The 26,378-nt window shown below is 45.5% G+C and overlaps 1 protein-coding gene across 1 annotated transcript in view; it reads left to right on the plus strand.

The window, feature by feature from the left end:
• SLC16A2 (solute carrier family 16 member 2) overlaps positions 1-26,378 on the plus strand; it is a 95,836-nt gene that overhangs the window by 55,194 nt on the left and 14,264 nt on the right. Inside the window, exon 2 of the mRNA XM_082208264.1 lies at positions 23,971-24,115. Coding sequence (XP_082064390.1) covers positions 23,971-24,115 — 145 coding nt within the window. The remainder of the gene's footprint in view (positions 1-23,970; positions 24,116-26,378) is intronic.

Genomic DNA, 26,378 nt, shown 5'->3' on the forward strand with positions numbered 1-26,378 from the left:
GAATGTGGGGCTCATTTAGTATCCCTCCCCCCAGTAAATAGTTTCCACAACAGTTATTTCCATGCACACTGTATCTTAGTGTGCCTTGTTAAACCTTCTGAACTTCTAATCCTAGCTCTTGCAACTCAGCTTTCTTCCTTGGCCTTCCCTACGCTTAACCTATTTCTCTTTGAAATTCCTTTCTGCGGTGATGTTCAGCCATCTGCTCTGCATTAGCACCTTGTGTCTTTGTCCTCTGAGTAGGAAATATTTGCTAGGCGCTCATTAGGCTCTGTGGGGAGCGGAAGCTACAGAATGGGTAAACAGCTCAAGACTTAACCAGATGGCCCTCTCTGTGGGCTGCAACAGGGCTCCTCGACCCTTTTGTCCAAGTGATTCGACAATGTGGCAATATGTCATCCAGGAGACATTGACATCCAATGACTGACAGTAGCTGCGTGGTATGCGCAGCTAGTTTTCCATGCCTTACAATGGGGCTGTCTCTCCATAGAGGTGGAACCAGCCAAATGTTCACAATATCCCACTTGTGCCAGGGAGTGAAAATGCAGCCTAACTTTCTTGACTGAGAGTTTCCCAGCCTTAAGCGTTTTGCTTTTACATTGCGAGTTACTTTACATTTGTGAAGAAAGCGGCAAATATAATCAATAATAACTGGATATAACATGGATTGAACCCAGAACCTTCTGTTTATGCTCTACTGCCAACCTTTTCTCCTCTCTTCATTCTTTAGCCAAGTTAGGTAAAGGGATCCCTGACAATTAAGTCCAGTCACGAACGACTTTGGGGTTGCGGCGCTCATCTCGCTTTAAAGGCTGAGGGAGCTGGCATTGGTCCGCTTCCGCAGACATTTTTCCAGGTCATGTGGCCAGCATGACTAAGCTGCTTCTGGCAAAACCAGAGCAGTGCACGGAAACACCATTTACCTTCCTGTTATCTACTTGCACTGCGTGCTTTCGAACTGCTAGGTGGGCAGGAGCTGGGACCGAACAACAGGAGCTCACCCTATCGTGAGGATTCGAACCGCTGACCATTCGATCGACAAGCCCAAGCGGCACAGTGGTTTAACCCACAGTGCCAAGTTAGCTGCCTCTAAATACATAAAGGGTCTTGTAATCGTCATTCTCTCTATTTAAAATAAAGACCTCAGGCTGTGTCAGGATTGGGAGAGGTGGCTTTATTTTTGATATCTAGCTTTTCCTCCAAAAATGGAACCCGGTATTAAATTTTTCTTAAATAATTATTGTTATTATGCTTTCTAAGAGCATAAGCTTCACATCTTGCATATTGCAGAGCCAGTTATTTCTGGGATCCTTAATCACAGTGGATATTACAAATATAGATGTTTGTTTTGTTATCTCCAATATGTTTGCCCTTTCGCCTCCTTTAGCAGTTTACTTTTTAAAAGAAGGTATGTTATAACAAGAATAAGTTTTCAATGATACTTTGAGAATCTTGGTTATGTTAGTTGAAAAAAACATTAGGATCAAATTTTGGTAAATTTGAGTTTACGTTAAAATAGATAGTAGTGTAAGTAACCTTACTGGACTCTATGGTTCACAGACTTCCTTAAATCTGAATTGTTATAACAAGTTGACTCCTGAACTGGCAGAGCCCAACACAATGTGTGAACTACAAAAATCAGAAGCCAATGTATTTAGTTGTCCCTGGAGAGACGGCACATTTCAATTCCTCCAAAGTGCTGAAGGCATTAGACATGGTTCTCCATCCCCTTGAATTTTAATCCTCATAACAACCCTTTGAAATAGCTTAGGCTGAGAGATGGTAAGTGACCCAAGATCACCCTTGCCACCTGTGCCACAATATTGAACACCTGCATATCTGAGCTCCCTCAGAAAAGAAGACACCTGCTTGCAAAGCTGCCTTCATCCTCTTGTGTAGGTTGTAGAGCTGAAGGCTCTTCTTTGCTTGCTCTGCACATTTTATCCTGAACATATAGGGTAACTCTTCCTGTGGACTCTGGGTAGAAACCTTTGCAGACAGGAAGCTGTCTTATAACCAGAGCTGGCCCAATACATTTTTGCTTTTGTGGTGAAGGACAATATGGTGCCTCCGGCCCATGCTGTGTGCAGAAACCAACTGGACTTATAGTTGAATCTTACTTATTCCAACACTGGTGATGGGATGGCATGCTCCATGGCAGCAGGCTCATTAAGGTTGGCCAGGAGAGACCGTGAAGGATACACAGCTCTGTCCTCCAGCAGAAGGGACTGGCCAGGGCAGCAGCAAGGAGGTTGCCACCACTGCCTTCAGTATCCAGTGGAAGTGGTTGCCTCACTGTGTCTAATGATGGGGCCAGCCCTACATATAAGACCATTGGCACATCCATCTCATTGTTGTCTACACAGTGACTCACCAAGATATCAAAGATGGGGTCTTTCAAAGCCATATCTGGTGGTGCAGTAGGTTGAACCCAGGACCTTTTTGCATTAAAAACCCAGGCTTGACCATTAAATGGTGGTCCTTCAATTACCCAAGTCAGTATGGCTTCTTCTTATACTCATTCCCTCCCTAATCCTATTACTCACCACCCTCCATTCTCCCCCACACATGTGTGCATGCACGCACACACAGAGTTATGAGATTTGCATGCCATAGCAGTGAAATAACAGGATTGGGCAACAGGTCAAGGGAAGGAAGAGTTGGGAGAAACTGGCTTGTCTCACAGCACCTTAGGAGATTTACAGTTCCAGTGATAGAGCACCCCAGTTCAACCCCAGCATCTCCAGGCAGGGCTGGGAGAACTCCTTCACTCTGAAGTCCTGGAGAGTCACCGCCAACAAGTGTACACAATTGTGAGCTCGTTGGTCTGACTTTGTTTAAGGCAGCTTCCTAGGTTCCTAAGTGGTGTGCACCCTAGAAGCAAGAATTACTACACATTACTGTACTAAGTATTCTCTGATCCTCTATGAAGTGCAAAACTGGGGCAGTGATTTCCCAGGTGAGGACCATGCATTCTGGTGCTGTGCCTGAGAAACAGGAAGCACTGGAGCACATTAGAGGTAGAGCTGTGTAAGTCCAGCTTCATATCTAACAATTAGGGTGAAGTGGCCAGATACTTTGCTGCAAGTTTCCGTGCTTTGCAAGTTGATCTTTTCAGATAGTGCAGAGGCAGGATTTTTGTTAGGGGGGCAGGGCTTTTGTTGGGCGGGGGGCGGAGGGCAAGACCATCGTGATTGGTAGGTTAGTTAAGTATTTCTATTGTTTTACTTTATCTGGGGAAGGGGCAGCTGCCCCTCCCTGCCCCTCCCTGGCTGTGCCCAAGGCCTGGCAGATGCTCAGCAGCAGAGCTTTGTGGGCAGAAAAGCCTGTATTCAGTCATTGACACCTTTGGTTAAAAAATATTTCAGGGAGCTTGGCTAGGAAAGGCCTATCTCCTGAGGAGCGATTACCAATTAGATAGAATGGGCCCAGCAGAACCAATGGCCTAACAACATAAGCCATGTGCTTATATTAAAAATGTGAGCAGTTGGTCCATGGAGTGCACATTGCACAGCCCCTTGTTGATAAGAAACTGCCTCAGGTTTGCTGTTAGGTCCCTCCCTATTCAAGAGCAGAGAGAAGATCTTAGCCAGTCAGTTAGCCTAGTACAGTCTGCCCTGACTGCCAGTGGCTCACGAAGGCAGACTTCCCCAAGCTGGTGTTCTGAACTCTCAACTCCCTTCAGCTGGTCTGATGGGAGCTGGGGGTCCATAGCACCTGGAGGGCACCAGGTTGTGGAAAGCTGCCCCAGGGTCTTAAATGGGGGGTCTTTTCCAGCCAGCTGAATCCTGGAGGTGAGCCAAAGTTTCTTTCTCTCCCACAGCCTCTTCAAGCCTGCCCTCCCCATCAGCCTTTTGTGGCTGGCGCTCCCAGACTTTTCTCAATGCTCTCCTTAATGGACATTTTCCTGTTGGTGTTCTTATCTGGTGCCGGCAGCCCATCCCCTCTTGCCTCCCAGCCCTGGCCCTGCATGGTTCTCAGGGCCTTCCCAGCCTTGCACCCCCGAACGGCTCCAGCTTTTGGCCAGCTTTTCATCCAAGCTCTTGATATTTAACGTCTGCCTTAATGAGGGGAAGGTGTCCTGTGGGCTTCTATCCTGCTGAAGACAATATGTAAGTGGAATCCCCCTGAGAGGTGCAAGCCCGGAGAGAGTTTTGGAAGTCCAAAACAGGAAGAGTTCTGTTTGGGATTCAAAGTTGACGCTTTGCAGCAGCGGATGTTTGGAGAGAGGCGGATGTCGGCCCCTTGGGGCGGCCCCTGCTGGCCTCAGCAAAGAGTTCCAGAGCAATTCCAAAAGGAATAATAAACCCTTGAGGTTGTTGCCTGTGGGCCCCAGTGTCTTCAGAGAGCCAGCCAGCTGTCAGGGCTGCAGAAGGAACCAAGAAAAAGCAAACAGGTTTTGGAAAAGCAAGTCCCGCTTTGAAAACTTGCTTGCCAAAGAAATGTGGTGGCATCCGGTGCAAGAGGTGGAGTGATCTGCAAGCGGAACACCATGCAAAAATAATGTGTGGGCCTTGTCAGGTGCAAGGCAACGGAAATTGCATTCAGGAAGGTCCTTCCCAAACTGCTGGGCACCTCTCTCCCCACTGCTTTTGTAGGCTTGACCAGGCAGCAGAATTAGGTGCACCAAGAGTCTGACTTGGGGCACTTAGGACGCACCCTTATACCAAGTCACATTTAACTCAGTATTGTTTGCACCCACTTATAGCAGCTCTCCAGGGTTTAGGCACTAGACCAGGTGTCCCTAAACTACAGATCCTGGGCCGGATCTGGTCCACCAGGCTCGTAAATCCGGCCCGCCAGCCGAAACGCCTTGCTGGGTTTATCTCAGCGTGCAGGGACTGACAGAGCCAATCCCTGCATGCAATGGTGTAAGCAGTGGCAGGAGGCAGCGCACCCCGGGTGCCATCCCTGAAGAGGGCACCGCAGGAGGTGTGCTCCACCACCATGGACAGTGGATTGCGCTGCCACTGCGGCACATGGTGTGCCCTGCCCCCTGGATGCAGGCGTGGCCGCTGCTCTGGCGATGCAGCTAACTCCACGATTGGCGGGAGAAGCCATGAGAAGGCAGCCAGATGCGCCCCCTCAGCTCTGGAGCACACGTGCCGGGTGGAGCGAGGCATGTGGGAATTCTCCTCCTCGGTTTAGCCGCGGTCGAAGAAGGTGGGAAGGCAAGTGACTGAGGAGAGATGGTGCCACTGGGATGAAAGGCTGAGGCGGGAGGAGGTGACGGGAGCAGCGGGAAAGCAAATGCCGAGCGCGCTCTGGCAACGGAGAAGGCGCTTCTGCCCCTCCCAGTCCTTCAGCATTCTAGGCTCACTACTCAGTCTTCATTATATGTCCTCCCCTTGGGACTTCCCACACCTGCTAGAGTATTTTTGTAGTTTTGCAAACTTTGGTGGCAAATAACCTTCCCCTTGGGCATGAATGGTGTCACTCTGGCTACATGAGGACCCACCTTTGGAGAAGGGGGCTCACTCTGTTGGCACAGGTCTCTCTCTTCTGTGATCACCCTACAGCTCCTTGAATGCACTGCTTACAAATCCAGCAAGTTCCGGGGAAGCGTTTGCATTATCCCAGTCTTCTCCAACTGGATGTCTTTCATAGAGTTTGGGACTACGATGCCCTGGGGGCCAATGGGAGCTGTAGTCCAAAACTTACACGGGGCACCAGGTGGGTGAAAACCGCTGATCCTTCTGCCAGGCAAGGGCTCCTTAATATTCTCTCCCATTGCCCCACCACCACACACCTGCTGCCACTCGAGGCAGGAGTCTTGCTGATTCTGCTTCTCAACTTCCCAGTGAAATGTACATCATCCCCTTTACCTGCCTGCCTTCCCTCCTCTTGAACCCTCAAAAGGTTGTTTTAACTATCCTATGCTGGTTACACAACTAGTAGTTTTATGCGGCTTGGGATTTTCTTAGGGGCATTTGGGGGGGGTGCTGCTGGGTTTTTTTGGACTTTGTTCTTTCTGGATATAGGAGTTGTCCTAACAATTGGCAAAGGGTCACACCTCTTACTTGGCAAGCAGAGAGTTGCAGGTTTGATTTGGGGTTGGAGGACAAGTGTGCAAGCTGGGGTGGTGATGGTTAGGGGTTAGGGAGACACACGGGCAAATTGGGTCATAAGGATGGGACTTAAGGAGACACGGGTGTGGTCTAGGTCATGGGGATCTTGGTTAGGGAAGCATTCATAGGCTGGGTCGTGGGGAAAGGTGTTAGGGAGAGGTGTATAAACTAAGGTTACCAGATTATTTTCAAAGAATCTGGGGACACTTTTTTTTTTTAAAGAGGAAAAAAATTATTTTAAAAAATAAAGAAGTAATATCTTCTCTTCTGTGGTCTCCTCTGTCGTTCGGCCTTCCTCTGGGCCTCAGCCTGGTCATGGAGCGCTAGCCGCCATGGAGTAGGCTTGGGTCGGGCCTGGGCCTCAGCCATGTGTCCATGCCCTCCTGGTGCTCTCGTACCTCTCCTCCTCAGTGGCAGCAGCGGCAGGGGCACGGCAAGGTCAGGGCTCTCCTTTTTTCTCCTTCCTCTTTCTCTGTCTCCCTTCTCCTTCTCCTCTCCTCCTTCTCACTGCGTCAGCTCCGGGGGTTTTACTGGCCCCGGAGCGCCACTGGGCAGTTGGCCGGGTAGCCGGACACTCTTGTTTCCGGCTAGATTTTGGCCGCATGGGAGGGAGGTGTCAGTGGTTCCCCCAGTTGACACGCTGGGCATCCCTGGTTCCCCCTCGGTGGCAGCAGCGGCAGTCTCAGCAGCCCGGAGCCAGCCTGGTAGTGCAATTGGCTCTGGCTAGCTTCAGGAGCTGCTCACTGCCGTGATGCCCATTTTGCCTCGCCAGAAGTCCTGTTGTCTTGTGCCATTGAACCAATCACGCAACATTCATTCCCTACTAATAAATCTATAACACTTAAAATATAAATCCAGGGACATTAAATGAAATCCAGGGACATTCCAGGGACGGTTTTTGTCCTGGGACACATTTGTAAATCCGGGGACTATACCCGGGAAACGGGGACATCTGGTGACCATAGTATAAGCTGGGTTGTGGGGATGGGTGTGTGCAGGCAGACACATTTATAGGCTGGGTTGTAGGGACAAGCATTAGCCATATTGACCATCTCATTAGCCAAAAGCAGGTCCATACTTCCCATTGAAATACTTATAAGTTTATGTTGATTAGAATCGTTCTTCATTTTAAATATTGTATTGTTTTTCCTGTTTTTTGTGCACTACAAATAAAATATGTGCAGTGTGCATAGGAATTCATTCATATTTTTAAAAAATTATAGTCCAGCTCCCAACAGTGTCTGAGGGACAGTGAACCTGCCCCCTGTTTAAAAAGTTTGGGGACCCCTGCACTAGACAGTCCTACTAGGTGATTCCAGTGACTGAGCCCTGTCCCCAACAGACAAGGCTCAGCAGCAGTTTCTTGTAGACTCAGTGCTGCTGAAGCGCTGCAATTTTTTGTGCACTGTCCATATGATGAAATTCCTCATCAAAATGTAAAGGTAAAGGTAAAGGTACCCCTGCCCGAGCGGGCCAGTCTTGACAGACTCTGGGGTTTGTGCGCCCATCTCACATCTATTGGCCGGGGGCCAGCGCTGTCCGGAGACACTTCCGGGTCACGTGGCCAGCGTGACAAAGCTGCATCTGGCGAGCCAGCGCAGCACACGGAACGCCGTTTACCTTCCCGCTGGTAAGCGGTACCTATTTATCTACTTGCACCCGGGGGTGCTTTCGAACTGCTAGGTTGGCAGGCGCTGGGACCGAACGACGGGAGCGCACCCCGCCGCGGGGATTCGAACTGCCGACCTTTCAATCGGCAAGCCCTAGGCGCTGAGGCTTTAACCCACAGCGCCACCCGCGTCCCCTAGTCATCAAAATGTACCTCACATTAATTTCTCCTTTAATACCGATTTACCATTTCTGTGGTGAATCTAGATAACTGAAAACTAAAAAGCACCATGGAAATCTGAATTAATTTAGGAGCAATAAGGATGGTGTTTTGATGAGGATGACATCATGTGTGGACACTGCAAAAAACTTAAACATGTGCATGCATGACTGTAATGATTCTGGGTCCACAGGCTGACTATAGTTATGAGGAATGGCTCCTCATTACCCGCAAACGCCTGATGACTGCTCCCAGTGGCTTCATGTAGATACAGTGGTGCCTCGCAAGACGAAATTAATTCGTTCTGCAAGTTTTTTCGTCTTGCGGGTTTTTTTGTCTTGCGAAGCACGGTTTCGGAAAAGTTTTGGAAAAGCTTCAAAAATCCCCAAAGTCTTCAAAAACCTCAAAAAAGGCTACCACACCGTGTGCTATGAGTTGCTCCTTGAAGTCAAGTCGCAACTGTATTAACGGTTTTAAGAAAAAGGAAACAAGCTTCCAAGACGTTTCCGTCTTGCGAAGCAAGCCCATAGGGAAAATCGTCTTGCGAAGCAACTCAAAAAACCAAAAACCCTTTCGTTTTGCGAGTTTTCCGTCTTGCGAGGCATTCGTCTTGTGAGGTACCACTGTATTAAATGACACTGGGGACGAAATAGTGTCAGGAAGCCAAATAGTACTCTGCCAGTCCTTCTCTCTGGACTCCATCCTATAGGTAGGACTGGAGCCACTGTAATACCTGCAGTTCCCATTCCACTGAGTTGATCCAGGAGGATACTATGGTCAATGGTATCAGAAAACTCAGAGCGATCAAGAAGCAGGAGCAAGGTCACACTCCCCATATCCTGCTCCCCAAAAAGCTCATCCATCAGGCAGACCAAGGCAGACTCAGTCCTGTGGCTAGGTCTGACCCCAGATTGGAATGGATGTAAATATACTCATGTCTCCCAAGAATCCTTGCAGCTGCCCCGCCACAACTCTTTCCACCATCTTCCCCAAGAGGCAGGTATTTGTTACTGGTCAATAGTTGTTCCAATAGGTGTTCCATTTAGGAGTGGTGATGCCACCTCCTCCTTCAAGGCAGCCTGGACCAGACCCTCATGCTGTGAAGCATTAACCATGCTCTGAACCCAACCAGTCAACCTCTTCTGCTAGATTGAATATGCCAGGAGGGCACATCGGCTGACTGCATAAGCTGAGACTCATCCTACAACACACCGCCAATTCTGGCATTGTAATAATAAGCTTGTAATGCAGCTAAGGATGTTTACCAAGAAGAAGCAGTGTAGTGTAATGGAGTCAGCGCTAGGGAGATCTGTGTTCAAATCCCATATCAGTTGTGAAGGTCGTTGGGATCCTTGGCTTAGTTACTATCTCCAATCCTCTTTTAATAAATAATACCTTGTGTTGAAATCAACTGGAGGTGTTGTTAGATAAATATTCCAAGAAATTTCACCATCTCTCTATCACTGCATGGGCTCAGATGGTTCTGACAGTCTGTCATTTGTTTATTTTGAAAAGTTACAGACAGTTTTCCCTTGAACAAGAGGGGCTTGTTAATTAACACTTCAGAACCCTATCTTTTTAAGTTTGAAAGAAAAGACTGAAAAACCTGGTTTGACCACTGATGGGTAAGTGTGAGGCTGCAAAGTGCCAGTCCAGAGCCACCTTTTAGAGGCCTGTTTTGGACTAGGTTCAGACCATCACACCAGCTGTTGGTGCCAGTCTGCTCCATGTTGAACTCCTACTTCAGTAGTGAACCCCTCTGTTAAGGTCCTAGGATCAGAGAGCAAAAACCTTGAACTTTAGTGAATGGTAACTGTTGACTGTACCCATGTCCAAGAGACCCACGTCCAGCTCAGCAAAGTTTGTACAGTGATAGCCAGTTAATCATATCCTAAAGACAAGGAAGTCCATTCAGATAACTGCTTTTTCAAGTCTAGAACTTGGAAGAAGCTGGAGTCCTCAGAGCATTTTGCTGACTCAAGCTGTTTTGCAATAGCAGGGCAATCTGTAAAGTTAATTATTAGGTGCCCATTTGACTTGGAGCCCTGTCCAATTTTGGCAAGGACTGCTGTTCTAAGAAGAGTATGTGCTGTTGATCCAGCTTGATGGACCTTGAATGTAGAAATATTCTTTTAAAGACATTAAGTTATCAACTGTGTGATGGGCACGAACAGATTTGCCTATGTTTCTGCTCTGTTATCAGTTTTGCAGGCATTAATTTATAACCCCGTTCTGTCCTTTTCCCATATTAATCAGGGGATGGGGATTTATTCAGCTGAAATTTGTATTTAAATACATATTTTATCACAAAATATGTGTTTTATCTCAAGGTATGCATCTCTAGATGGATTTTATACTGAAATACACATTTTAAAACATATTGTGGTTTTTATTTTGAGCAAAGAATCGTATCACAACACCCAGAGGTGTGAAACCCAGAGGATAATTATGTTCCAAACCACACCTTAGTTCAGGAGGTGAGTTTGCATAGGAATTCACAGAAATTGAGTTCCTCAAACATCCTTAGATCTGTCAGATTTTTCCTTAAAGAATTAATTTCATTGATTTAACAGGACTGGTCTCATCGGTGGCTCAGGAGGCAGGGGTTTAGCACATGAGGGGCACCATTTCAGGAAGAAGTGTTATCTTTCTCATATGCATATGCACACTTATGTAGCATTGTATGAACCACACATAGAACATGTCAAACCATCACAGGATTATTTTCCAATTGGTTTCTGCTGATTCTAGGATATATTCAGCTGAGGTATATTTGGTGTTAATTTATTATCCCCTTCTATTTGTTGTATTTATTATTGCATTTCTATCCCACCTTTCCGCCAAGGACCTTTCAGTGACATCATGGTTCTCCCCCTTGGCATTTTATCTTCTCATTCACCTTGTGGTGTAGATTAGGTTGAGAGACAGTGGCTGTCCCAAGGTCATCTACCCAGTGAGTTTCATGGCTAAGTGGGAGGATTTTATCTCTGATCCTCCGAGCCCTAATCTGGCACTCTAAGCACTACACAACACTGGCTTGTTTAATGATACATCATTTTATGGATTTGTAGTGATTATTAACTGAACTGTCAGTTAATATTTCATGTTGTTGCTGTTGTTTTTGATTTTGGATGGTGCGGGCTCTTTTGCACTTCCTTTCGGAGGGAAAAGTGGGATAGAAATAAAATGGATGGATGATCCTTGAGGAGCACGTATAGTTCTGTCCAGGTCACTTGTTCTCAGGTTCCTGTTGGAAACAATCAAATAGACCTATATATTAGAGGTACGCGGGTGGCGCTGTGGTCTAAACCACTGAGCCTCTTGGGCTTGCTGATCGGAAGGTTGGTGGTTCGAATTTGCATGATGGTGGTGAACTCCCATTGCTCTGTCCCAACTCCTGCCAACCTAGCAATTCGAAAGCACACCAGTGCAAGTAGATAAATAGGTACCGCTGCAGCAGGAAGGTGACAGCATTTTCATGCACTCTAGCTTCTGTCACGGTTTTCCATTGCGCCAGAAGCAGTTTAGTCGGATTTAACCATCCAGTGGCCCTTTACCTTTACCTTTACTTTATGCCATAGGTGTAAATAAGAACATAAGAAGTGCCTCTTGGATGAAGCCCATCTGGTTCAGCATCCTGTTCTGACAATGGCCAGTCAGATGCCTGTGGGAAACCTGCAAACCGAACTCAGGCATAACAGCCCTCTCCTCTCCTGTGGTTACTTCACTACCAATCACACGTGTTTTGTTCTGCTACATTGGGGGAGGGAGCAAATTCCATAGTCCAGGGGTCAGCAAACTTTTTCAGCAGGAGGCCGGTCCACTGTCCCTCACACCTTGTGGGAGACCAGACTATATTTGGGGGGGGGGAGAAAGAAAAAAGAATGAATTCCTATGCCCCACAGATGCATTTTAAAATGCAGTGATGCATTTTAAATAAAAGGACACATTCTACTCTGTAAAAACATGCTGATTCCCGAACCATCTGCAGGCCGGATTTAGAAGGCTATTGACCCGGATCTGGCCCCTGGGCCTTAGTTTGCTTACCCATGCCATAGTCTAACCACATTTTCTGTGAAATACATACTTTCTTTTCTCTGTCCTGAATCTTCAAGATGGTGTGAACATCCCCCCCCCCCCAGCTTCAGGGAAGCGCTGATGCCTTTGTGGCATCAGCCAAGTTTACTTTACTCAACTAACTTTTTATCATTGGCTGGATCTGTTTGAAGCCATTAAGCAAACTCATCTAACAGAATTTCTAACATGCTGTTCAAAGCTTGTTGCTAATACGGTCTTCCTGTTACTTCCTTGTCCTGGGAGAAGTTGGAATCATCCCTTAAGATCTTGCCAAAGAACCAAAACAACTACGTAGTCCTCCCAGTTTCCTACCATGTAGTATTTCATTCATTTCCCTCTCTTTTGGTATTTTCTAAAAGAGTTACAGAGCAATTAGAATCAACAGGCAGCAAGATAATTACCGTAAATGCAGGATTTGATTATTTAGTAGGGTGTGTACATAATTAGTAAAGCGAGACCACTCTGGAAATTCACTTGCCCCAGGTTGTGCAGATGTACCATGTTCTTCCCTGGATTGAACTCAGGGGCCACCAGTTCTGTGCTGGGCAAAGCACTGGTTGGCTGGAACTCAGCGATGTCAAAACTCCCCCTCCCACATAACTGTTGGGGATAGGGGCAAGACAGAGTAATCAGTCAGTCTCAGTGGGCCCAGTGGTACAGTGGGTAGGGGTTCTTTCCTATTAACACCAAGGCTGTTGCTTCAGTGCCCATGGGAGTACCTTCCTTAAGGATGGCCCATTGGCCAAAAACAAAGCGCAAGTCATCTGAAATTAAAAATCCAGTTAATTTCAATGGTTTCAAATCCATTGGAATTCAAGTGGGCCATGCCCTAGGCTTCAAACAATCCATAGACCAGTGTTCCCCAACCTAATGCCCTCCAAGTATTTTTGACTACAGCTCCTATCAACTGTGTCCCAAAACTTCTCAAGGGACCAGACTGGGGAAGGCTGCCATAGACTGTACCTACCCCATGTTCAAAAGCAAAGTTCTGTTCCTCAGATGAGTTATGGCCATGGGAATGGTGAGTCGGCCAACTAATAATTGGCTATCCATGGAAGGAACATAGCAATCCTTCCTCAATTAAATGAAGGATGTTGCAGTTCTGTGCTAGGTAGAACCAACCACCAGCAAAGTGTTTGAAAATTTCTTTCCCCTTTTTTTAAGAGCAGGGGTGGGAGATGATCCATTGAAATCTTACTTATGCAACTGCTGAGTCTCCAGGGATATTGGCAGAGACATCTGTCAGGAAGACATAGTTCAAAGGGATGAGCATAGAACAGGCAGCTCTTTCTATATACATAGTAGGAACAAAGGCTACCTAGGTGTGCAAAGCAAAATATTTGATCAACTGAAGGTCTGACTACAAGGGAGATGCAAAACTGATATCCAGAAGGACAGTTGCATTAGTCCACTGCAGCAAAAGTCAACATAGAGTCTTACAACACCTCAAAGACTAACAAATTTATTACATCATAAGCTTTTTGTGGAATGGGATCCTCTTCATCAGATGCTGGGTTCTAATTCATTAAAGTTTGGAAAGTTTGTGCCACAATAAATGTAGTAGGCTGCAATCTGGACCATGTTGATTCAGAAGTAAGTCCTACTGAAAGCACTGGTTTTATTCCCAGGTAAATGGAATTGGATTACAGCCTTAGAATATATATTTGATTTGAATTAATTTTATAATGAAATGATTTTAGAATGTTGTATTATTTTATTGTTGTTAGCTGCCCTGAGCCCGGCTTCGGCTGGGGAGGGCAGGATATAAATAAAATTTATTATTATTATTAATTTATTATAGTTTATAAAGTGCAACCGAACTCCTCGGTTGTTGCTTTCTGCTGCATTTAAATACAAAAAACCTCTGAAAAACAAAGTCTGAGAAATGCAACTGTATTGTTCACCCTAAGCTATTATATCCAGGTGATGTTGTTCCATACACAATAATCTGCATTGACATATTCCCTGTGCTGAGAATGAAAGTCATGTTAGCCAAACCCTCGATATGTGTGGCAGCTTTGATCTGTCGCTCTGCAATTCCAGTGGCTCAAAAGCTCGTACCCTGTGTGGGCCTGCCATGTCTCTCCAAGCCTCAAACTTATCTCCACAACGACCAGATTTTAACTTGGTCAGCCAGCAGTTTTTACCAGAAACCATAATTCAGGTCAGCTTCATACCTAATTTGAGCTCTCTTAGGAAAACATGGTTTCAGACAGATTTGTCTCTTGGGATGGTGGAAATGAAATTCAAGGATTGTTGACCTCACACATTTGCAACTCACCAGAAAACTCTCGCCAAGAAAACTGCCTGACTTGGCAGGCTGCAGTGAGGGAGGAAAGGGCAATTCTTTCTTCCAGAAGCAACCTATCGAAATGCTTGGCATTTGCAGGAGCAACCCCTGGGGCATAGGAAAAGGTGCTTTTTGCACACCCCTGGTGACGGGATGTTGAATTTATGTGTGGCTGACTGAACTGAGCGTCCTCAAGATATGCTTTGGAAATGTGAATTCCCAATGTACCAAGGGACATAGCCACAGGATGCAGGACAGCTTGGAGTCCACCATCACTAAGGCTAAAGAGCCCGAGTGATGCGGTGCTTAGAGTTCTAGAATGGTGGACGTTGTCTTCCATGGAGGGCCATAGCTTCCCTACACCTGGATTACTAGTGTTGAACTAGGACCTGGGAGACCTTGAGGAGGGGTTCAGACTTGGGACTTTCTGCATGCAAAGCATCTGATCTGCCATGGATCTGCTGTGGCCTTTCCCTATTCAAAGGAAGCAGCCTTATACTAAATCAGGCCACTGGTCCATCTAGCTCAGTATTTACACTGATGGGCAGTGGCTCTCCAGGGTCCTAGGCAGAGGAGTGCCCAAGCCCTATCTGGAGATCCCAGTAACTGAGCCTGGGACCCTCTGCATTCAAAGCATATGTTCAATCAATGAGCTCTGGACTTCCCCTGGATCCCTATGGTATAGGGCCAGTCCTCCCTGACCACACGCATCACCCTTGCCAGTCTAGTCTGACATCCTTCAAACCACAGTGCCTTACCCAACACAGTGCAGCCCTTATATAGGCACACACAACAGTGCAGTGAAAACCTTAGTTTATGCCTGCCAATCTCTGCAGCTGGAAGTAGCATCTCTGTGCCCCTGTTGCTCGCACATAGGGCAAAAAAGGTGGGCGCAATATTTTAAAGCAGCAGTGCCGGTTTGGGTGAACTCACAATTTTGGGTGTAAGCACACAATCCTCCTTTACATGGAGAATAGGGCTACCAATGGCCACTAGCCAGGATGGCTATGCTCTGCCTCCACAGCTGGGCACAGTCATGCTTCTGAGTACTAGTTGCTGGAAACCACAGGAGGGGAGGATGCTCTTGTACCTGAGTCCTGCTTGCAGGTTTCTCACATGCATCTGGTTGGTCACTGTGAAAACAGGATGCTGGACTAGATGGACCACTGGCCTGATGCAGCTGGGCTTTTCTTAAGTTAGCCTTTTCTCAGGGCAAGCTCTCAAACACAGTTCCACAAGTTTGCAGTGTGGTTCAGCTCAAATTGTGGGGCAACCTTGTCTGGGGCAAAGCCACTTGGCTGGGTCCTGTGCTGTCTCCCCCCCCCCCATTCCCTGGAGTAGCATTGTGACTACTTTTTAAAAAATATGTTTTCAGCCTTTTTAAAAATAAGACTGAGTGTATAGGCAGACATGTGCCCCAAGTCAGACTTGCACCACAGGTGAAGAATCTGCTGAACTTCCAGAAAACATCCAGTCACTGTTCTCTAAGCAGATCCCTGCCTAGATAAGATAAGATGACTGGGGTGAAAGCTTAGCATAAGGTTATTTTGCCTGGCAAATCCCCAAGTGAGAGATAGAAAGGGGGGGGGGTGTTGCATCCTCTGAGGATCAAAATTCAGCACATCATGTTTCCCTCTCTTTGCATTTGAAGTCCATGGGCCAGAGAGGCAGTCAGGATGCTTGATAAGCAAAAGTGCTGTTGAGATGCTGTGAAATAGTTTGGTTATTCTTGGTTCCTGCTCCCTCCCAGTGGACAGCTTGATGATGGTAATAAAAGTCTTTAGTGAATAACAACAACCCTCTTTTATTGGTCTTTACATTCCTTCTTAATCTGCTGTAATACGCCTAAGAATGGAACATTGAGTGTGGTTTGCTAGACCTGCTTGGACTCTGGTTGGCTTGTGACAGGGGTGCCCCCTCCCTCCTTTCTACAAAGTTATATATGAAAATTGAAATCAAAAGCCCAGTGAATGCTCTGTAGCCAACCTGTTTTCTAAACAAATTAGAATTACCATATTTTTTGCACCATAACACTCACTTTTTTCCTCCAAAAAAGTAAGGGGAAATGTCTGTGCGTGTTATGGAGGGAATGCCTACGGGTGGCATGCCTATGGATTTTCCTCCTCTAAAAACTACGTGCGTGTTATGGTCGGGTGCGTGTTATAGAGCGAAAAATACGGTAGTTTCTAGAAACCAGTAATTCCCCCTACAGAATGTGGGACCCACAACAAAACAATGGCTGTGTCCTCACCTTCCTAAGATGAGTGTTTCTGTTCAGAGCTGTATGTATACAGTACAGGGTTTATGGGGTGTTAGGAGAGGATTAATACCTCTGTCGGAGGACACATCATGTTCCTTCAGGGGTAGTTTGTCCACCTTGGGTCCCCACCCTGCACTCAGCTCTCACCTGTGGCTGCTAGAAGCTGTCAGCAGGCGACAGCGGCCACACCCGGAAACAGCTTCAACTGGCCAGCTAAACCAGGTGAGGGTAGCCAATGGATCTCAAACCCTCAGTGATTTAGGGACTTCCCCTGCATGTGAAGACAGGTTCCTGCAGATTGAGCAGACAAGACCAATAGTGGGTCCACTGTTGAAGAAGTTGGTTTCTGCACGTACTGTAGAGGGAAGTGATGGGCAAATGAAACTCATAAACCTGGGGAGGTAGCTCATCTAGGAAAAGGGAAACTGGTCCTAAACCTCTTCTGCCTTGCAGGATATTTTGGGGATAAGAAGAGGCTAAGGAGTAAACCCTACACAAATCCAGAGTGGAGGCCTTGTACGCCTCCTTGTGGCAACTCCTGCAGGCACATTGGTGCCTAATGTATTGCTCTGCTTTTCTTTGGACCACATCAGTGAGGCCAAGAGGGGGTTGTTGTTGCCTTGGCAGCCCAGGACCTCCACACACTGCCCAGGCTTGTGCCCCAGGGAGGTCACTGGTGCTGCTAATGCAGTGGTTTGACTTCACTCCCAGAGGTGCACTCTGATGTCTCTCAAGATAGATGGATGCAAAGACATGTTCAGGATTCCAGCTAGCTAGTTCCCCCTGCTCAGGGCATTCCATCTCCAGTCTCCCAATTTTCTTTCCCAGACAAACACAAAACATTCCACGGCTCTGGGAAAAGCTGTTTTCACTGGGCTAGTCCTGAAACATCTGGAGAACACCATATTGGCTACCCTGTCTCACTCAAAGCCTTACTTGGTAATGCTGATGATTGAACACATGTGCAAAGCATGTGCTCTACTCATCTTCTCAAATTACTTGCAGAATTACACGTACTCAGAGGAGACTTCCCTTTGCAACCCTGCTTGAATCACTGTTCTGGTTTTGTCTCCTTCTAATCAGGAGACATCCTTAGAACAGTTACATGGGTCCTGAAATGTAAGAAGGAAGTAAGGTTTTCAGTGTAAACCTTTCGCAGGTGTTAAAGAGAAGGCTGCCTCTGGTTCAGAAGAAAAGCATTCCAGAAGCTTGGTGATGGCACAGGGGAACTGTTCTAGTCAGTGGTTCCCAAACTTTCTTGGGAATGTTTTCCCCCTTAGTTCCATAAACTCATCCCCAGTGGCCCCTACCTTGTATTATTCAGAACAGTGATTTGCTTGACCCCTAAAGAAGATAATAGCCCAATGAAATTCAAAACAGTAACAATTAATTGCACATTTATTTAAAATCTCATTAAAACTATTTAGTTTAATTAATTTATCTACCTCTCCCTTGCCTCTTAGTGCCCCTCTAGGTAATCCTGCTGAAGGTGGAACCTCTCCCATTGGGAACCACTTTTCTAGTTCTTCCCCCCTGACATCAGTTGTAATACCCTAAGCAGCTCACAGTTGTTTCATCCTATTTCTGCATCCATCTGATGGAATTGCAAGATGGGAAGTGGTTGGGGAAATTCGTACAATGGATGAGGCCTGTGACAGGATGTCGTGCACTTGCCTGCTGATCCTCCAGTGGGCATGCTCCCTTCCCTGTCCTTAGGGGGAAACCACTAATCCAAGAAACAGATGCCTTCCCACTATTTCTCTAGAGGTCAATTTATGATGAATGAAAAGACTTGTTGCAATAAACACAGAGGGCAATTTTTAATGGTGGTGTTTTTGTAGCAGTGTTGAGCAAAAATGCCCAAGGAGATTTGAGGTTTTGCCTTAAAACAATTCCTTCCTTTTCCTTTTTTGTTTCTGTTCCTGGAAAAACAAGTCAGTAAAAAATTAATTATCCATTGTATAGATGTCTCACTTAACAGGGCTGCATTTGCAAATATCCAGCCTTAATATCTATAGCTGCTGGATACAGTTATCTCAGCAAGCAACTAGACTGGCTTGTGCCTTCATCTAGGGCAGCAGGTTTGGGGAAACTTTGGGCCCTTGCATGCTGCTGAATGATATTTCCCATCTTCCTTGGCCATTGACCTTGTTTGGTGGGGTTGATGGGAATTGTAGTTCCGTAACCTCTGGACAGTCAAAGGTTCCCCCCACCTTATCCAGGGGCATGATCTGAAGACATCTGCTGCAGGAATCTTGCAGAATATAAGGAGGTTTGGGTCTGGTCAGTGCCCAGATAAAAGACCTCCTAGAAACTGTGCATACCACCTTGAATACTTTTCTGAAAGAAAAGTATGATGATGCTACTACTAATGATAATCAATAAACAATGATATATATAATTATGAAAGAGTGGGAATAATTTGTTAATGAAAAGGTAGATGTTTCATGTATAAACATGAGATGGTGAAATTCTATAGGTAAGGACTTCAACTCAGTAGTAAAGGACTTAAGAGGAGCCTCCTGGATCAGGCCATTGGCCCATCCATCTAGTCCAGCATCCTGTTCTCACAGTGACTAACCAGATGCCCGTGAGAAGCCTGCAAACTGGACCCAGGCACAAGAGCCCTCTCCCCTCCCATGGTTTCCAGCAACTAGTATTCAGAAGCATTTCTGCCTCCAAACTGAGGCATCCCCTTCACACCAAGGAAGAAGGGGTGAGGGAAGATCTACTGCAGGAACAAGGAGGGAAGAAAGATTGACGGGAACTGCTGCCCATGTGGACGCCGCTGCCTGAGGTGGTTGCCTCACCTTGCTTTGTGGATGGGCCAGCTAGCCCTGGCAAGTAGCCATCAATAGCTCTCTCCTCCATGAATGCACCCAGTCCTCTTTTAAAGGTTGGTAGCCATCATTGCCTCCTGTCGGAGCGAGTTCTGTGGTTTAGCTATGCACTGCCTGAAGGAGGACTTCCTTTTATGTATCCTGGATCTTCCAACATTCAGCTTCATTGACTGTCCGTGAGCTCTAGCATTATGAGAGAGAGAAACTGTTCTATATCTGCTTACTCCATGCCATGCATCATTTTATAATCTTCCATCATGCCTCCTCTGACTCGTCTTTTCCCTAAATTAGAAAGTACCTCATTCTTCAGCCAAAAAGTCTCTCAAAGTGACATATGTGCAATCAAGTAAAACAAGACAGTTCTGCCTGCAGGCTTATAGTCTAAAAGCATGACATGCAAGGGGGAAGGGGCAGAGAGGGAAGGGAAGGGAAAGCAAATTCAGGTACCAGTTCTTAGATAGTATTATTATACTGACCAGCTGGCACAGAAGCTCACCAAATGCCAACTGTGCCATGTTAAAAGGAGCAAACACTTAATCTTGTCATGCTTTGTTCAAAGCATCACAGCTTGCATAGCAACAAATGATTTCTTCTGTGATGGCTGATCATATGGAAAAACTTCAGTCCCTGTGTGACACGGACTTAACATGGTTATCAGTAAGCATCATTTCTTCTCTGCATTATTCTGAGTATTCTGAGTATCCAAAGTACACATTCCTCACTGAACAACAAATCTGGGCAGAAGACACGACCTGGTAAATACTGCTATCAGTATCGTAAAGTTGAATGGAGTTTCCCTCCCAATATTCATCAGTTTCAGCCAGCAAATACAACTTCTACAAATTGGAGGCCATAGACCAGTGGTCTTCAGCAGGTGGGCTGGTACCCATTACCCAGTCACAGACTGATTTTAACAGCAACACTACCACCATACAAATACACAGTAAAAAATTAAGCAATAGGTTCTGAAATGCTTGTTTGGGTTAAAAGTTAAAGGTCTGAAGAAGCTGAAGACTACTGTTCCAGAACAGCCACCCCAATCTGGTGCCCTGCAGTTGTTTTATACTATAACTTCCATCAGCCCCAGCCTGAAACATCTGGAGATCACCAAATTAGGAACAGCTCTTCTACAGCCTTTTTCCCCCTTTAAGGGAAGGGGGAGAAAGCAAAACTTTCTGAACTCCAGGTCAATGGGTTTTGTATGCATGCTTTTTTGGATCTTCTCCCATGTGACCAAATTTCAGTCCAACTCTTCATGTGTAAATCCTTCTTAATTGCATTCTGAATCTGGTCCATTAAACTTAATATCTCAAGAAGCTTTTGTGTCAGTGTTTCTTGGACTAAATTCCCCCTTAACAACCACATCACAGGATGAATTTCAAACCATACAGAGACCATATAACATTTTACTGCTGCAGTTTCAATAGGCAGGAACATTTTTTGGAAGTATCCAATTTAATAAGTCGGCTCCAGCTTGCTTTTTCCAGCCTCACCCCCACCTACCCCACAACTACACCTTTTCATATATATCTATTATTTGCAGTATTTTGGAAGTGAGCCACGTAATCCTATTAGAAGTACTTGATTACACTGTGTGCCCTGTTTGTATCCAAAAGAGCCACTTGCAGTAAAGGTTTGCCTCCCGTCTGCCCTTTCTCCGGTTGTATTTTACCCTGCCCAAACAGGAGCCCAGTTGGAGTGAAGTCGATCCCAGGGACCCCCTGCTGCGTCTCAATTATTGTCCTTTTTTAAAGCTTTCAATTTATTACAGGAAAGCCTTTGGCTAAATTGGTTTGGGGAGGGAAAATATAATTAATTTGAAAGATAATCTGCTCTCACAATGGAAGGTTTCTTTGTGCTGAGTGTCTGGGAAAAGGTTGGGTTGAAGAAAGCACTCTGGACATCTTAGCTTCCTTCTTAATTGGGCACTTGCTGTTCTCTGAATATCTTGAGGTGTGATGAGGACTGGCTGTACTGGGAAACCAAGTCATTTGCTGAATTCATGCAGTACAAACGGAAACTCATAACTACTGAACAACAAGACCATCCAGAGGCTGCATGGACAGACCTCTTTTTCAATTGATTTAATAGTACTTTTTTGTTTCAGATGTTAGGTGTGTTGATCTAGTTCAGCCTCTGCCAACCTGTGACCTTCCAGATGGTTTTGGATTCCACCTCCTGTTAGTCCCAGCCCCAGCCTGGGAGTTGTAGTGCAGCAGCACCTAGAGGGCACCATGGTGGGGAGGCTGAGCTACTAGGCAAGGCAGCATATCCAAAGGTAGCACCCCATCAGCCAAGTGATGAAAGTAGAAACCTGTTTCTTTGGACACCTGGAGAAAATATCTCACACAGGAGGCATAATATAGGTTTTAAGGGGAACAAGAAATGAAACATGCAGGCTTTAAAACTGAATTTTACAGGTAGTTCTGGTAGAAAGAAACAGCAACAAAGAGGTGGAGAAGGGAAATTTCATAGAATCATAGAATAGATTGGAAGGAGATCCTGAGGGTCATCTGTTGGCATTGTGTAGCAGCTATTGCATGAGCAGCTAAAAGAGATCAGAGCTGAGATGGATAAGATAGTGAATGAAAATAGACCAGAGAAAGATGAGATGGAAAGTGAGGTTAAAGAAAGCACAGAACTTTTGGAGAATATTATTGATAAAGGACTGCCAGAACAGCGAGAGCAAAATGTTAAAATTGGTGGCAATTGATGATAAAATTGTGAGGATCTTCACACAGGTGCTCTTGTGTGAATAAAGATGAAGGGTTTATTGTTTCTCAACATGGAGGAATGGTTGTTGAAGTTACTGGAGGTAAAGTTCTTGTGCTGGACTGGAGGGTGATTCTTGTTGACGTAAATTGATAATAACAATTGAGGAACCCATATTTTGTGTGGAAAGGAAAATGAATGGACTTGAAATGTTTGGGTCTGAAGGTTGGGGAAATATCACCTAACAGGTGGAGGAACAGCTGGATGTCATCCTGGAGTGAATAATTGGAATACTTTGAATAATCTTTTTATATGTATCTGGCAAACAGAGAATCAGAAGCCCTTTTTCTTTCGCTTTTTGTTTTTTTCTGTTTTAATTCTTTTATTACTTTTATCTTTTTTCTCTCTTTCTTTTGTTCCCCTTGCTGTGTGTGTGTGTCCTCTACTCTGGGTCATTGAAAGGATTGTATGCACATGAAGGTGATGGTTGGTTGATGAAGGACCCTGTGCGAGAGGCAGGGAAGGGAACTTCTCCCAGAGTGGGAGACTGGGAGAAGAAAGGGAAGCTCCCAGGTGAGAGCTAGGAGGGTCATAGGATTATAGAATCATAGAATTGTAGAGCTGGAAGGGACCCTGAGGATCATCGGGTCCAACCCTCTGCAAGGCAGGAATATAACTGTCCCATACGGGGATCGAACCTGCAACCTTGGCGTTATGACCATCACACTCTAACCAGTTGGGTCCACCCTCTTCTGTGTGAGACAAGGATTAAGATCTACCTTTCAGAGAGGGCTTTGAATTTTCTTCACTCTTATTCTTCTTTTTTTAGATTAATATTTTTTTATTGCATTGTATGATAGAAAAGTTTCCCCAAAAAATTATTTGGAAAAAAAGAATTTTGTTTCATGTCATTTGAATCTATTGGCCTTTGGAACTCTCCTGACATCACACCTGTCACTGGTCCTTCTTCACACCTTGATTGTTTTTGCATGGCTGAAATGTGTTCCTGAACTCTGTTAATATTGATTTATTTCATAAAATTTATTTGCAGCTTGATTGTAAAAAAAATAAACAGCTCAAAAAACTCAAAGCGATTTATGAAAAGAATAAAACAATATTTTTTCCCATAAAAGCAGTCAAAAACAGCTATTTAAGACAATAATTAAAATCAACGATAAGCTAAAACATGAGTGCTGCCACATTAAAATATTGAGTTCTTACAAATACTGAATGGTTAATATGTGGCACTTGGACCAGGGCCAGTTTTATGGGTCAAAGTGGTCAACTGGGCATATATAGGATAAGGCATCTCAGGGAAGCTGGTCCCAAGTTGTGAAGGGCTTTGTATACTATTAGTTAACATTTTGAACTTGGCCAGGCAGAAAATTGGCAACCAGCACAAGTCTCTGAGCACAGGTGTTATATGCTGGCAAGGTCTCACCCCTGTCAGCAATCGTGCTGCAGCATTCCACACTATCCGCAGCTTCTAGGTCCAAGTGCAAGGGAAGCCCCATGAGGAGCGCATTGCAATAATCCAGTCTTGAAGCCCTCAGAGCATGAACTACTGCCTGATACTAATGCCTCTTGCTTGTCTGGATAAAGGATAGAGAGGAGTTTGTGTGTAGAAAGCCTCTGCAAACAGGTAGCATTTACTGCTTTTTCTGCAAGTTGCTCCACCCATTTTTGTGCCTGGCCCCGCCCACTTCTGGGAAGGCTGCCCAAAAGGGAAAGTGACCCTTGGGAGGAAAAAAATGTTACCTCTCACTGGTCTGGAGTCTAAAAGGACTTAACTGCACCTTGGCTTCTTTACTGCCATTGATGCCCAGCTGGACCTTGCTTTTACCAGGTGCCGTTCTCACCTTCCTCTCCTCCCATCTCTCTTTTCCCATCTGCAGCCTGGGTTGGATCCTTGGGCATGGGGATGATATTCTTCTGCTCTCCTATCGTGAGCATCTTCACCGACCGGATCGGCTGCAGGACGACGGCTGCCTCGGGAGCAGCCATTGCCTTCATAGGGCTCTTCTCCAGTTCCTTCACCAAGTAAGTCTTCAGAACTTTGATCCTGCATCACTGTCCAGCATTAATGTCTGGTGTGAATTGTTCTTTAGGGCTCTTCTTATACTCTGTTACCAAACCAAGGCAACTGGTGTTTTAGTGAAGAAGAAGAAGAAGGAGGAGGAGGAGGAGGAGGAGGAGGAGGAGGACCCAGATCCTGCACTGTTTTTCTCTTCCTGATTGTCACTTCAGATCAACTGCAGAGGTCCACTTTCATGGAGAATAATGGCAACTAGCCATGAGGGCTATAATAATAAGAATTTATTATTTCTACCCCACCCATCTGGCTCGGTTTCCCCAGCCACTCTGGACTGCTTTCAACAGAACATTAAAAACAGAATAAAACTTCAAATATTAAAAACTTCCCCAAAGAGGGCTATGCCATGGTTGGAGGCAGTATCCTTCTGAATACCAGTTTCTGGAAACCACAGGACAGGAAACTGCCCTTGTGCTTGGGTCCTGCTTGCGGGTTTCCCACAAGAATCTGGTTAGCCACTGTGAGTACAGTGTTGGGGCTAGATGAGCCATTGGCCCAATCCAGCAGCTGTTTCTTATGGGATAATGCTAGAAAAAGCCAGTTTGTGGCATGCATCTTAGGTGGTCCACCCCATGCATGCAAGCAACCATCTGAAGTGCCTGATTCTGTTGACACCTTCAGAGGGGCATGCATTTGCAGAATGTTGCACATTCAGGAAACTCATCCTAAGAAGGGGTGCAAGTTGAGGGGCCAGGAGAAAATATTGTCCTGTGTACCTGGCTCTAGCCAGCCTGAAACATGGAGCCTTCTTTTTATTTTAGAGACTTGCAAAGGGCACCTTTCTCCTCTTCTCCACCTCATCCAACCTCCTCCTGCACCCCATCCACCCTTGGTGCTGTGCGGTATAGTGCAAAATGGCTCAGGATCCAAGCTGTCTGCCTGATATTTGGGTTTATTGTTGCTACTAAGATGCAAGAGGAAAGGATATATTTCAACTTCATCACGTACACATTCCCTTCACAACCCTACTGCTCAACCCCAGGGTATTATTAGGCTCAGCCAGCCTAGTTCTCTCTTCCCCTTCTCCTCATTTACCCGACCCCAACTGACTCTCAGTGTCCTTCAGCCATAAACGCAACTCTTAGGCTTGCACAGCCCGCCTAACTGTAAACCCTTTGGTTGTTTCAATGAAGTCCTATTCAGAGCAAACCCACTGAAATGGGTCATGTCAGTCATGTCCATTAACTTCTTTAATTTTATTGGTTTTTCACATAATGTAATAGAAGATTCAAAATGTAGAACAAAGAGAGAGGAAATAAACCAGATAAAATCCTGGAAGTAAATAAAATAGTATACCTAGTAGGAGATAAGGTAACAAGATAGGAGAGAGAATGCACATCAAATAAAGTGTCCCCATTATTTTCAATATAAGTATTATGTGTCCCAAGAAGGAAGGTAGCAAAGTTTGTTGTAATAGTTTGCATTGATGTAGGAGATCTTTACTTCTACAGGGTCGGTTCTGCTTTTCCATTCTTAGCTCATATGTGAGTCCAGGATTTTAACGAAGTGGTTGGGCAAGTCATATGAATCCCATCTCCCCCAAATCAAAGGCAGCAGCAAGAACAGAACTTCCTGTCATTGACATTCAGTCTGAACCCAGAAGTTCCCTCTTCATGCAGTGAGGAGTTGCCTTTCTTACTTTTATGTCCTATGTTTTCAGAAGCTTGCTTGGCCATTTAGATATTCATTTTTAAAAAAATTAATAAATCATATTTATGTATTTATTATTCCATGGAATTTATACTTGATTGTAAAAAAACAACGTCCCTCAAATCAGTTTACAAAAAGATAAAACAATAAAATTATCACTAAGAGGGGGAAATAACAATTTAAGACTTTTGAAAGGTTAAAATAACAATAGACTAAACACAGATTAAGGAATGTGGGTGGCGCTGTGGTCTAAACCACAGAGCCTAGGGCTTGCTGATCAGAAGGTCGGTGGTTTGAATCCCCACGACGGGGTGAGCTCCCGTTGTTCGGTCCCAGCTCCTGCCAACCTAGCAGTTCGAAAGCACGTCAAAATGCAAGTAGATAAATAGGTACCACTCCGGCGGGAAGGTAAATGGCATTTCCATGTGCTGCTCTGGTTTGCCAGAAGTGGCTTAGTCATGCTGGCCACATGACCCGGAAGCTGTACGCCGGCTCCCTCGGCCAATAAAGCGAGATGAGCGCCACAACCCTAGAGTCGGTCACGACTGGACCTAATGGTCA

This window comes from Podarcis vaucheri (assembly GCF_965113315.1).
Source record: "Podarcis vaucheri genome assembly, chromosome: Z".
Classification (NCBI taxonomy): Eukaryota; Metazoa; Chordata; class Lepidosauria; order Squamata; family Lacertidae; genus Podarcis; species Podarcis vaucheri.